Genomic DNA, 13,539 nt, shown 5'->3' with positions numbered 1-13,539 from the left:
CCATTTGTGATCCAACTGTTAAATTAAATGAATGTAATTATTTCAACACAGAAAATGATGTCCAAGCTATCAACCATCCGCCTGCTATTTATATGTGTTTACACTCTGGGAATACTTGCAGTCTAGTGTTTTTAATTTTTTTACTGTTTTTTAATAGAAAAAAAAATGAAGCTCTTTTGTAGTCTTCAGAGTGCTTTTGCTTTAAGTTGGTGGCCCTAGACAGAAAATAAGTCTTATATCAGCAGACACTGAGAACAAAGAAAGGGAAGGGTTTCATTTACTAATAAACAATGAAAAAAGAAACATTTTATTACATGAAATGTACTGAATAAACACAATCAAGGGTATATGCTTGCCCATTTGTGATCCAACTGTTAAATTAAATGAATGTAATTATTTCAACACAGAAAATGATGTCCAAGCTATCAACCATCCGCCTGCTATTTATATGTGTTTACACTCTGGGAATACTTGCAACATCAACGAACTCAAATTCTACGCCGATCTCCAGTACCGGGGCAAGCCCAAACCCTGGGACCAGGCAAAGTTCTGGGAGGACCTCTAGTGTCATGAGGGGCTTAAGTATGACCTCTAATTCCAACATGAATCCAACTTCCAAGACAATAACCTCAACTCCCAAAACAACTCTGAAATCAGCAGTGACCCTAAAGACAGCCACAGCAATGAATAATGTGACAAATGGTAGCACTACATATAAGCCAATGGACAACATTCACTTTCTTTTCTACACAACATTTCTGCTGTTTTGTCTGCACTTGGGCTGAAGTGAACTTTAACTGCCTGCATTCTTATAACAGTTTCTTATCATCTGCTGAATGACAAGTACACAAGGAAAATAAAATTTATTTCAACTTACTATCTAAGAAATTATTATCCTAGCTTGATTTGGTTGTTTGAAAATTTTAATTGTGTAATGTTTTATGATGTTTTCCTTTTCTTCTATAAAAAAGTATGTACTACCCTATAAAATGTGAAAATAAGTAAAATACCAAATGTTTGCTTTTTAAATGTTTGCAAAACTAAACTGAAACTCATATGTTTATATTAAAGAGGTGTAAGAGAAGAAATTATGTAGGTGGTATTTAACCAGAGTATGTCTGTGTGTGAGAGAGTTAGGGGGAGAGAAAATAAGAAATAAAGAGCTGTATGAGAGAAGTTGGTTTTATATTTAAAATTTTTTTATTTTTTTAAAAAATAAATTTTAACTAATTTTATTTACTATTATATATATATTTTTTCATTTGACCACAGATAAAGAGAGAGAGAAGGATGGTAAGAAAGCAAGCCACCAGATTTGGGACTCAAACCACGTTAGGCCATGTGGGAGTCCAGTGCCTTAACCACCACGTCACTTGGCAGCCCCTAACTTTTTTTTAAAGATTTTTTGCCATAGCGTACATGCGCTCAGTGGAGAGAGTTACAGACAATCAGAGAGAGAGGGAAAGTGAGAAAAGTAACACTACAATCCCTTCTCCTCCATTCTCATCTCTGGCGTTTGGGCACACACACATACATGCCCTGCATGTTTTTCAAGTTGCCAGGTCCAGGACTCAAACTACAGAGTTGGCCATTTGGGATCCAGTGTCTTAACCACCAGGCTACTTGCTGGCCTAATGTAATTTTTTCTTAATTAAGTAGATACAAAAAGTGTTAATCTCATAAATAGAAACTATAATGCTTTATAAAACACACCAGTTTATATTATCAAATTCATGAAGGTGTAATACTACTATGTTACTCCAGTAAAAAAAGGTGCCAGTTCTGCAATCTTTGTAATGCCTAACAGTGTTACTCCAATTACAAGATTATCTCATTCTGAGTAAACTCTTCTGTTCAAAAGACCATTTGTAATTAGATGCCTAGAAATCAGAACTAATTTTTCCCAATAAAAATATAGCTCATAATGTAGATTTGCATGCAAAGGGTGATTTAATCCAAAACCCTAGAATATAATTATAAAAGGAATAATAACCATAATATTAATAGTGCAGTTGCTAAAAAAGTTGGCTTTGGTTTGTAATCTGACTTTGTTTCTTACTCTTGACAAGCTGTGCTATAATGGGTGAAATACATGACCCAATAGGATTCCGAAACAAACCCCAGCAATAGACTATCAATGAATCACTCTGGGTGCCTGTTAAACACTGGGTTGTCAGAAAAGTCATGATGTATTTTTTTCTATGTTTTTCTATGTAAAAATGCATCACGAATCTTCTGACAACCCAATATATAAATTAAGCTCTGCTCCTGAGAATTTGATTTGGCAACTCAGGACAGGGGCTAGGATATGCTTGTTTTAATTCTCCAGATCATTCTGATAGCTAGGTTTGGATTTCAGTTTATACAAGTTAATTACTGTTAACAAAATACTTCAGAAGGCATTATAAGGATTAAATGAGATATAATACAATATACACAATATGCTTGATGCAGAGAAAACTTGGTAAATGTTAGCTGTTATCATTACTACTACAGGTTAGGTAACCCTAACCTGAAAATCCAGATTTCAAAATGCTCCAAAACCCAACTTTCTGAGCTTTGACATGACATCAGAAGTGAAAATTCCACATCTGAACTTATGTGACAGTTGCAGCCAAAAGACTGTATAAAAGGCATGGCAGGAGATGTGGAGGTTGAGGCACTGGATCCCACATGGCCAGATACACAGTTTAAGCCCAGGGTCTGGAGCTTGAAAATCATATTGAGTGCATGTGCAAGTGTACCCAAAGTCCTGAAAGGAGACTGATGGAGAAGGGATTGTGGCATGGACCCCTGCTACAGGGTGATTTCTTACTTTCCCCTTCTCTCTCTGACTCTGTTTCTCTCTGGTGAGTACATGTGTCCTATTAGCAAAAACAGACAAAAGAAAAAGAAAAAAGATTACATACAAAATGTTTTATAAGATTGCCTTCAGGATATCTGTACAAGGTATATCTAAAACATAAATGAATTTCATGTTTAGATTTGGGTCTCATTCCCCAGATATCTTATTGTGTACATGCAAATATTTTTTTTAAAAAATCTGAAATCAGAAAACGTAGTAAGGGACACTCAAGTCTACTACCATACAAAAAAGCAATTGCCAGGTAACACAATATTCTGAAAGGAAAACGCTTCATTGTAACTTTTACATTTTATATTTTTAATTATCCTCATGTAAATAACATGTTCCTGACAAAAATAAACTAGTATAGAGATGCGCAATGGAAATATTATAGTTGGCCCTGTTTCCTCTAATCATACACCCGACTTAAGTAATGTGGACAATTTAATATGCATAGTTTCACACATTTCTTGGTTATACACACACACGTGCACATACCCATTACTCTGCACCTTGTCATGTAAGTCTCAGAGTCATCCTTCTGAATCTTTTTAAAGCTGCACGGATAGGACTTCTGTTATTTTTCGCCTGTCCAGTACCCCTGTTTTTTTTCATTCTGGTATTAACAATCTAATTTTCCTTTGGGAAACCCCAGTCCCATGCTGTCCTTTCAGCTCATACGATTGGGGTAGGGCTGGCTTCACCACAGTGCTCCAGGAATGATCACATAATCCAGGCCTAGATAACCAAGAGATCTATCCCCCTTGCCACAGTGACTTTCTTGGGAACTGACACACAACTCGGGCCAGGCTACTAAGCCCAATCTTGCTTGATGAAGCTACTGGGAAAAAAGGTGTTTTTCCATTGGGGTTGTTAAGCTGGGAGAACACAATATTGTTTAAAGGTCTGCATCTGGTGATGCAAGAAACTGTTTTATCTCACAATAAATTCCCATTCTTTTTTTTTTTTTTTGGAGAGATTTTTGCTATAGGGCGTGTGCGCTCACCAGACAGAGACATAGAGACAGAAAGCGAGAAATCATCCCCCAGAGGGGATGGTCACGCCGCAATCCCTTCTCCTCCATTCTCCTCTCGGGATCTTGGGCACGCATGCACATGCACCCAGCGTGAGTTTTAAGCCACCGGGTCTGGGATGCAAACTGCAGTCGACTACGTGGGAGTCCAGCGACAAAGCCATTACGCTAACTGCTGGTTCCCAATAAATTCCCATTCTTATTAAACTTAATTTTTTAGTTTCTAGAAATGATCTTGCTGGAGACAGAGACAGAAAGAGATAGGGAGAGGGAGAAAGCACCCCACTAAGAAAAGGTCATGCTGCAACCCCTTCATCTCCATTTCTTCATTCCATAGGATTTCAGACATGCTTGCGTACACAGAGTGTGCTCAAGCTACCAGGTATGGGGCCAGTGGAATCCAGCATTCTTAACCGCTAGGCCATGGCTCTAGCACCCCTTTTTGGTTTATACAAATTTAAATTGCGTTTCTGTCGCTTGTTATGAGCAAAGTAAACTTAACCCATTGTACTATTCCAAGACATGTATCACTAGCCATTCAACATTTCTCTTTTGAAACCTAATTATACTGCTGTAGTTGCTGCTTTATGCCACTATAACTATGCTACAATTGTTCTTGTATTTACCACAGAGCAGGAGCATAAGCATATTGGAGGAAACGGCAACAAAAGATTAGGAAAGTAAACCAGGCCAGAATGACAGAATTCCTTGCATGTCTGGCTACAGAACTTGGACTTTCTGTGGGGAGTCAATGAGAAAGACAAGATTAGGTTTCTATTAAAAACCATCTCCAGAAATAATGCTAAAATGTCCTGGAAGGGACCAGTCCATCATCACCTGGCAGTTACTGTGACTGGGTCCCACTTGAATCCACGCAATTCAAGTCCTAGATCTGGCAACTTGAAAAACAAGCTGAGTACATGTGCACCCAAAATCCCCAAAGGAGGAAGAAATGGAGGAGAAGGGATTGCAGCATGACTATTTCCCATGGGGGGGGGGGCTTTCTCACTTTACGACTCTATTTGTCTGTCTCTCTCTGATGAACGCATATGCCTTCTGACAAAAAATTTTAAAAATGAACTGGAAGCAGTCATCTGGGAAGTAGAGAAGAGAAAGAGCATGATGCTGAACTGGTATAGGTAAGGGTACCAGGACTGAGAGTTCTAGTAAGGCAGTGGGGAAAAAAATGCTTCAAAAGACATTTCCAAGGTACCTCATAGTATTATCAGGTCTTAGGAAAAAACTAGAATTAAAATACATACATAAGGTCAGCTCCTGATAAATAGCACTGCATAGTCACATTTTATTTCATTGTATTTACTTTTCAAAATTTTGCCAGAAGGCGTTACACTAGCAAGAGAGAGAGAGAAAGGGAGGGAGAGGAGAAAATACCTCCCATGGGGAATGGTCCCTCTTCCATTTCTCTATCCTGCTAGGATTTGGGGCATGCGCACACACATACTCAGCATGTTTCTGAAGCCACCAGGCCACAGAGTCAGCCCACATGGTCACATTTTAAATCAGACAACTGCTAGGTCAGGAGAACATACATGCCTCAGGGGCAGGCAGAAATGTACTAACCGGCCAACACTCAGCATGAGAGGTTTTGCCAAGTAGAGATACATTAGGGCTGAACCACATTTTCTTTCTGAAATCTCGGGTGTGCTGTCCTGAGGTAATGAAGGGATTACTAATTGCTTTAAAGCTGAAAGGACCCAGAAAGAGGAAAATCATGAGGTACAGTGGAACACAAAGCCGAGAAAGGGTCAGAGAGCACAAGCTGGTTTCAGAGCCGACAGCCATCTAGAATAGTTCTGCCTATTCCTAGATAGCTCTTTAATTTGTGTTTTTCCTAAGGCCCCAAGAAGTTGAGAAAATAAGAATGACTTCTTTTATGAACAACTTAATTGATTTGCCAGAATATCACAAGTAAAATTAAGACATGGTAACTAACAATGAGGAAGATAAAGAGGGAAGAATTTTAAATTACTAATGTTTCTAGATGGGAACTGGAAGGAATGGTAATGCTACTGAGAAATAGAAAATGGTGTAAAAAGGAGGTTGATTAAAATACACACTGAATCAAGTTTTGGACATTTCAAATCTGAAATATCTGTGGACTATATGCAGGACAACTGGAATCCCAGTTCAAAAAAAGAGTACCTACTACGTGTTAGCCGAAGCCACAGAAACACAGGAATATCAAAAGAGAAGTCAACCCCAAATGCTCCACCACAAAATTGGCTATACAGAGACAAGGCTATACAGAGACAAGGCCTTCACTAACTTCGAGATTTGTACAAGGGAGAAACTGAGCCTCCCTCTGCTCTGTTCTACTGTGGCTCACCTGTCCCGGGGCTAAGATTTTATACCAGGTGAAAATAAAGGCCAGGAGGTACTCCAATAGGCCTAAGTAAGAAGCTAAAACGATTTAAAAATCTGCCACTGGCAGGTTCATATTCCAAAAAGAACATCTCAAACTTACTCCACATACAACTTTTGTAGGTCACAGAAGACTACAAAGACTGAAAGACTATCGGAGAGGTAGGCAGTTTTTAGAAGCATATCCCCTCCGTTTTTAACATACAAAGAAATAGATTCAGAAAAATAAATGAACTCATTAAGATTATGCAACTAATAAGCAGCAGAGCTGGGGATCCTTTGTACTCTCACACCATGGTGTTGTGAGGGCTTTGTGGAAGCCTCACTGAGTCTAGCCCACTGATGGGGTCTGCATCAGGACCAACCTACCCTCCTTTAGTCTTTTTCTTTTTTTTTAATAGATATTTTCATTATAGAGCGTGCACACTTGAGAGACAGACAGAAAGCGAGAAATCAACCCCCAGGGGAATGGCTATGCTGGAATCCCTTCTCCTTCATTTTCCTCTTGGGATTTTGAGCAGGCACGTGCATGCATCGGCAAGAGTTTTAAGCTGCCAGGTCCAGGACTCAAACCGTGGTCGATTCTGTGAGAGTCTAGCAATGTAACCATTATTCCATCTTCTGGTTCTTCTTCAGCCTTTGCTGATCACCACAGAGAAGGAACACATACCTAGTTTCTGGTCCTATAGAATAAAAACCCAGCTTTGATGTTTTCCAGAAACCTTTGCTACTTGTTGACCGACAAGAATTTAAAGGGGGACCAGGGTAGGGGACACACATCTACCTACGCCCCTGTCAATGTTTTGATTTGTTTTGTTTTGTTTTCTTAGGTTTTTGCCATAGGGTATGTGTGTTTTTCAGAGAGATAGAGATACAGAGAGAGGTAAAGTGAGAAATCATTGCCTACCCAGGAGGGGATGGCCATGCTACAATCCCTTCTCCTCTTTGGATTTTGGGCACACATGCACATGCACCCAGCGTGATTTTCAAGTTGCTTCACCTGGGACTTGAACCATGGTCAGCCATGTGGGAATCTAGTGCCTTAACTATCATGCCATGTGCTGATAGCTCGTCAGTGTTTTTTAATTACTTAGATAAAATAGGGAAAGTCAAAATATCCTGGCTGCATTAAAGGCTGGGTTGGAATGCAAATATGGTTCATCTCAAGTGCAAGAGACAATTAAAACTATCTTAGGCACTTTAGAAATGGCAGCTGTGTTGAGTGTTAGAGAGAGGGAAGGAAGGTGAGGGGATTTTACTTATTAAAAAGAAGGGGCAAGGATAAATTCAATTTTCTATTCTCTCTTGACTCCTTAATTCCCCAGTTCTTCAGACTTCCTGGTTTTAAGACTATCTAAATTATCTAAACAAGTTTTCCATGTCCCACCTTTCTGCATCCCACTTTTGTTTTGTCTTAATCTCCATCTGTCTCCTACGTAATGCCAAGTTTTTGCCACTCATGGCCACTTAGTCTACTGACAGAATTTCTCAATTCTTTTAAATTTAGGAGAGTCAAGATTAAATCCTATAACTAATGAGTAACAGAACTAAGACTAAACATAAGCCTTGAGATTCCAAAGTCAGTGGTCTATTAAATCACATTTTCCCTAAGGTACAATGACCATAAATTTATGCCATGCTAAATGAGAAGTAAAACTGACCAAGTAAGGTCATAAGTCAGTTTTCCAAAGAACGGCAGAAAGAGGCAGAAAAGAGAAGACAATGTCAGGGAAAACAATGAACATAACATATCTATCATGAAGGAGGAGCTCACAGCATTTCCCAGAAGACTCTCTAAGAACTAGCCTTAACTGAGGACACCACAAACACAGTTCTTCAGGCTGTCCTTTGTGTCATTACGGAGAGTCCCCACAGCCCCTCAGAACTGTTTTCTAAACCACTCTAGGGCCGTCTCATGTAGCATATTACTAAATGTTCTCAGAAACAGACTCTTAAACATTTTATTTCTTCTTTAAAATAATTTTTTTCCAGAGTATGTGTTATACATATTATTTAACCAGAATACACCTGAAAACTGATGATTCTTTGAGGATTTTTTACTGTTGATAATTAACCCATTATACACGGTATTTTAAAAACAGACATAGAAAAGAGAAGCCAGGAAAACAGTTTCTAATGTTCTGAGATCATTTTAGGACAAGATGGCTGCTTGCCCATCAACATACGCCCAGACAAACTTGTCTTCAATTCTTGTTGCGTCAAATGGGAAAAATCAAATTTGCAAAACCAAACATGTCTGTTATAATTTTTAAAACTGTCAAGAGACTAAAATAGTATTTCTTACCTCCGTGCGACATAATAAAAAATAGGATTTCCAGCTTTAGAAGTCCCAGCTTGGTAGAAAATACTTAGGGTTTTCAAAGCCTTGAACTCTTCTTTTTCATGCACCTGATGTCTAAAAGAAAAACAGAACAGAGCAATTCAGAGGCTTTATATTGAGTACCTACAAAATCTACTGAGTACAAAATCTATAATTGGGTCAATGACAAAAAATTTAAAAATAAAATATTTAAAAAACAACAGGCTTTCTAAAGAGTAATTTGGCAACAAGCACCCAGAATTTGAAGCTGTTACTCTCTGAACCATGAAAGCACTTTTAGGACTGTCTTGAGTCCACTACTGGGTAGGGATATACTCTAGTTTTCACTCCTGACACCATCTCCAGATAGAAGTGCTTGTGTTTTCATTCAATGACCATAAATTTATGCCATGCTAAATGAGAAGTAAAACTGACCAAGTAAGGTCATAAGTCAGTTTTCCAAAGAACGGCAGAAAGAGGCAGAAAAGAGAAGACAATGTCAGGGAAAACAATGAACATAACATATCTATCATGAAGGAGGAGCTCACAGCATTTCCCAGAAGACTCTCTAAGAACTAGCCTTAACTGAGGACACCACAAACACAGTTCTTCAGGCTGTCCTTTGTGTCATTACGGAGAGTCCCCACAGCCCCTCAGAACTGTTTTCTAAACCACTCTAGGGCCGTCTCATGTAGCATATTACTAAATGTTCTCAGAAACAGACTCTTAAACATTTTATTTCTTCTTTAAAATAATTTTTTTCCAGAGTATGTGTTATACATATTATTTAACCAGAATACACCTGAAAACTGATGATTCTTTGAGGATTTTTTACTGTTGATAATTAACCCATTATACACGGTATTTTAAAAACAGACATAGAAAAGAGAAGCCAGGAAAACAGTTTCTAATGTTCTGAGATCATTTTAGGACAAGATGGCTGCTTGCCCATCAACATACGCCCAGACAAACTTGTCTTCAATTCTTGTTGCGTCAAATGGGAAAAATCAAATTTGCAAAACCAAACATGTCTGTTATAATTTTTAAAACTGTCAAGAGACTAAAATAGTATTTCTTACCTCCGTGCGACATAATAAAAAATAGGATTTCCAGCTTTAGAAGTCCCAGCTTGGTAGAAAATACTTAGGGTTTTCAAAGCCTTGAACTCTTCTTTTTCATGCACCTGATGTCTAAAAGAAAAACAGAACAGAGCAATTCAGAGGCTTTATATTGAGTACCTACAAAATCTACTGAGTACAAAATCTATAATTGGGTCAATGACAAAAAATTTAAAAATAAAATATTTAAAAAACAACAGGCTTTCTAAAGAGTAATTTGGCAACAAGCACCCAGAATTTGAAGCTGTTACTCTCTGAACCATGAAAGCACTTTTAGGACTGTCTTGAGTCCACTACTGGGTAGGGATATACTCTAGTTTTCACTCCTGACACCATCTCCAGATAGAAGTGCTTGTGTTTTCATTTATTTTATTTTTTTTAAGAATTATTTTATTGAGGTTTGTGTGTGTGTTTCTTTGTTTATTTATTTTGATTTGACAAGAGAGAGAAAGTGAGAAAACAAGCCCCCAGGTTCGGGACTCAAACTACAGTCTACCATCGGTGGGTCATGTGGGAGTCCAGTGCCCTTAACCAACTCGCCACCTGCCAGCCCCCACTGATTTTTTTTAAGACTTCAGTTTGTCAACCTTTTCTTTTCTAGCTTACAGATTTTGAATGGAGCGAACAGACCATCCCTTGTCCATGTTTTCTTCTCTTTATTGAAAGTTCATCCTAGTCTCTCTGATTTTAAATACCACTCTTATGTTAAATTTTTGACAGTACTGAAATATATTTCTGAAAACATATGTTTTTTGTTTTGTTTTGTTTTTAATGGGGAAGCAAGACTTTGTGGCAGTCTTGCAAGACTGGGTGTCTGAGGAGCAGGCACACCCAAATGGTTACAACAGCAATTCATTCCCTAGTGTGCAAGTCACTTTCCCAAATCCTCCTTGGCTGATACTATGGGGTGGACAATCATCCTGGGGGTCACCTAAGTTTCATTATTTCCTTATTAGGTATTAAGGTGCAGGCTCGGGACAAGCCTGTGAAAAAGGCCTGCCAAATGTCTTGAAGAGGGAGAAGACGAGGAAGTAAAAACTAGCAAAGGGCTGGTGACCAGCGATCATGCTTTTAATTTTTATATATTCTGCTCAAGAATCAGTGTGATTCTTTAAAGATTCATGTCATTCATCAATCCTGGAAAATTCTCACCCATTATCTCTTTAAATATTATCTCTTCCTATTCTCAGTAAGCTTGATTTCTGAACACCTACTAGGCATATACTGGAGGAGCTTCTCATATCTATCTTCTACATCTCTCCACATCTTTCATATTTTCCAGTTCTTTATCTCTCTGTTCTGACTATAAGCTAGGTAATGTGCTCAGAAAATATATTCTAGCTATGTATTTTTTTAAAAACAATTTTTATGGGGGACCAGCAGTTGGCATAATGGCTATGTTGCTCGACTCCCATGTAGTCAACCATGGTTCAAGTCCCAGACCCGGTGGCTTAAACTCATGCTGGGTGCATGTGCGTGCGTGCCCAAGATCCCAAGAGGAGAATGGAGGAGAAGGGATTACAACATGGCCACCCCCCCCAGGGGGTGATTTCTCACTGTCTCTCTCTCTCTCTCTCTCTCTTTCTGGCAAGCACACACGCTCTATAGCAAAAATTTCTCCAAAGGAAAAAAAAATATGTATGTTTTTCGTTTATCTAGTATTTCTATATGTCTTCTGTCTTGGGGATGAGGTTGTATTAGCTCAGTCCACTGTGATACAGGTATCAGGTGAGCATTTGTTTAATAGTAATGAAAATAACCTGTATGTCATTTGATGAGGAAACAGATATAAACGTGCACAGATAAGTAACTGGGAAGCTATTCACTAAATGTTAAGGAATTATTTGTAAAAGGTGGGATAACAATATTTTTAAAAATTTTCTTCTTTAGACTTTTATATTATGAGTTATTCAATTACAGTTTTCAAAAATAATTCAGGACATTATAAAGCTACCTTAATTTTCTAAAAATAAAAATAGGTTCCAAAGAGCATCAGTGGGGAGTTATAAAAGAATAAAAATAACATCTAACATGTATTAAATACTTTGTATGTATTAGACACTGTTCTAAGTATATGACACATATTAGACTATTTAGCCATCAAAAATACAGAATCTTGCTTTATAAGGGAAGGTAGAGTCTTAGGTAAAAGGAATAATAAAGAGGTTTTCTTAGACAAATGAGGAAATCACCAGGATGCCCTCTATTATGTTGAATGTAAGTCTTCTATCTTTGTACTATGTGATTTTCAATTAGGCAATAAGATTTTTTATACAGAAAATATCCCCTTGAGTATTAGAAATAAACATTATTTACATTGAGAAAAATCTAACAGATTTACAAGTAAAAGGTAAGTTATAAAGGATAGCATATATTCTTATGCATTATCTTAAATATTAATCTATTCTTTTAATAATATCAATGAATTTGAGTCAGCCTTACAAAACTATGATCTATATATTAGATTCATCACAGCACTTATAGTTCAAGGCATATTATAGGTAAATCTCTGATGTGAATTAGCTTCTGAATGTAATCTGTTTTTTTTTTTCTTTCTGCCTCTGACATATACTGTGATTAAAACACTCAACCCAAACGCACAACGAAAAGTATAAAGAACTATGGAAGGTATCTTAAAGTATAAAGAGCTATGGAAGGTATCTTAAAGACTAAAAGATTTAACAGACTACCTTCACGTAACAGACTACCTTCACGTAATAGAGGTATGTGTCTAACAATGAGGATCTTTTTGTTCACAAACTAAATCCCTTTGGAGATTCCAAACAAGTGTCCACAGAAATTTTATAGCAGTATTGAAGAATACTATATTTTCTGAGCCTTAATCTAGAAAAGAAGTTAAAACCATTAACATTTAGGAGTGTTCTAAAAAATGCTATAGTGTGGTAGAAAGAGTTCATCACTTAAAATCAAAAGACCTATGAATCCGGTGTGGAATCAGCTATTCACACTGAGTTGCATTTTCTGTAACTATAATATAAAAGTAACATTACTTATAGTACTGTATAAGTATTAACTGCAAAAACGTATCAAATCAAGATGATAAAGTATGATTCAATTAGACACTATTATTTTTACAAGAAAATTAAAATATTCAACAAGACAAGAGCCAGCCAGTGACTTTGTGGTTAAACGAACTGGATCCCAAACAGCTGCCTGTGGTTCGAATCCCAGCCCTGGTGGCTCGAAAAACATGCCAGGTGTATGTGCATATGTGCTCCAAATCTTGACAGGATGAATAAATAGAAGAGAAGGAACTGCAGTGTAGCTATGCCCCATGGGGGGTTCTTTCTCCTTCTCCCTTTCTGTCAGTCTCCCTCTGGCATGTACACATGTCCTTTGGCTTTAAAACAAACAAAAGAAAATAAGGGGTATGTGTGTTTATATACCATTAATATATAGGGTAGGGGGAAAGTTGGACCCCAAAACACAACATTAGGATTATGAAGAACATCTTTCCTGATAATGTATAGGCGAGAATACGAGCATATCCAACTGTGGCCTGGTGGTAAACTGTGATTCTCCAAACCAAAAAGAAAGCAACCAGCATTTCCAAGCTGTACTTTACCTAGTCATAAATTCCTCAAACTTTGAACTGGTAAGGTTAAGGCTGGACCAGTGTGTATCTGCCACAGGTTTGTGCTCTGGAGGACCCAGGTATGCAAGAAGGGTTGCCATCTTATCAAAAGGTCGTCGTCCAACGGCTTTATGATCCCTAGATACAACAAAGGACTTAAGAACAAAGGAGCAGTTCACATTTTCCAGTACACATTTCTTTAGATTGTAATTGGTGGTTTCTCTTTTTATTGTCAGTTGGTAGTTT

General features: G+C 37.7%; 1 protein-coding gene across 1 annotated transcript in view; it reads right to left on the bottom strand.

Annotated features, from left to right (window-relative positions):
• Positions 1 to 454: 454 nt before the first annotated feature.
• The window catches only part of LOC102476367 (neurofibromin), a 160,206-nt gene continuing 147,121 nt past the window's right edge, over positions 455 to 13,539 (bottom strand). Inside the window, exons 37-40 of the mRNA XM_014584974.1 lie at positions 13,285 to 13,431; positions 9,660 to 9,770; positions 8,566 to 8,676; positions 455 to 665 (exon numbers count right to left, since the gene is read on the bottom strand). Coding sequence (XP_014440460.1) covers positions 455 to 665; positions 8,566 to 8,676; positions 9,660 to 9,770; positions 13,285 to 13,431 — 580 coding nt within the window. The remainder of the gene's footprint in view (positions 666 to 8,565; positions 8,677 to 9,659; positions 9,771 to 13,284; positions 13,432 to 13,539) is intronic.

This window comes from Tupaia chinensis, unplaced genomic scaffold (assembly GCF_000334495.1).
Source record: "Tupaia chinensis unplaced genomic scaffold, TupChi_1.0 Scaffold148350_1, whole genome shotgun sequence".
NCBI classification, from domain to species: domain Eukaryota; kingdom Metazoa; phylum Chordata; class Mammalia; order Scandentia; family Tupaiidae; genus Tupaia; species Tupaia belangeri.
This window is presented reverse-complemented; position numbering and strand designations above follow the sequence as displayed.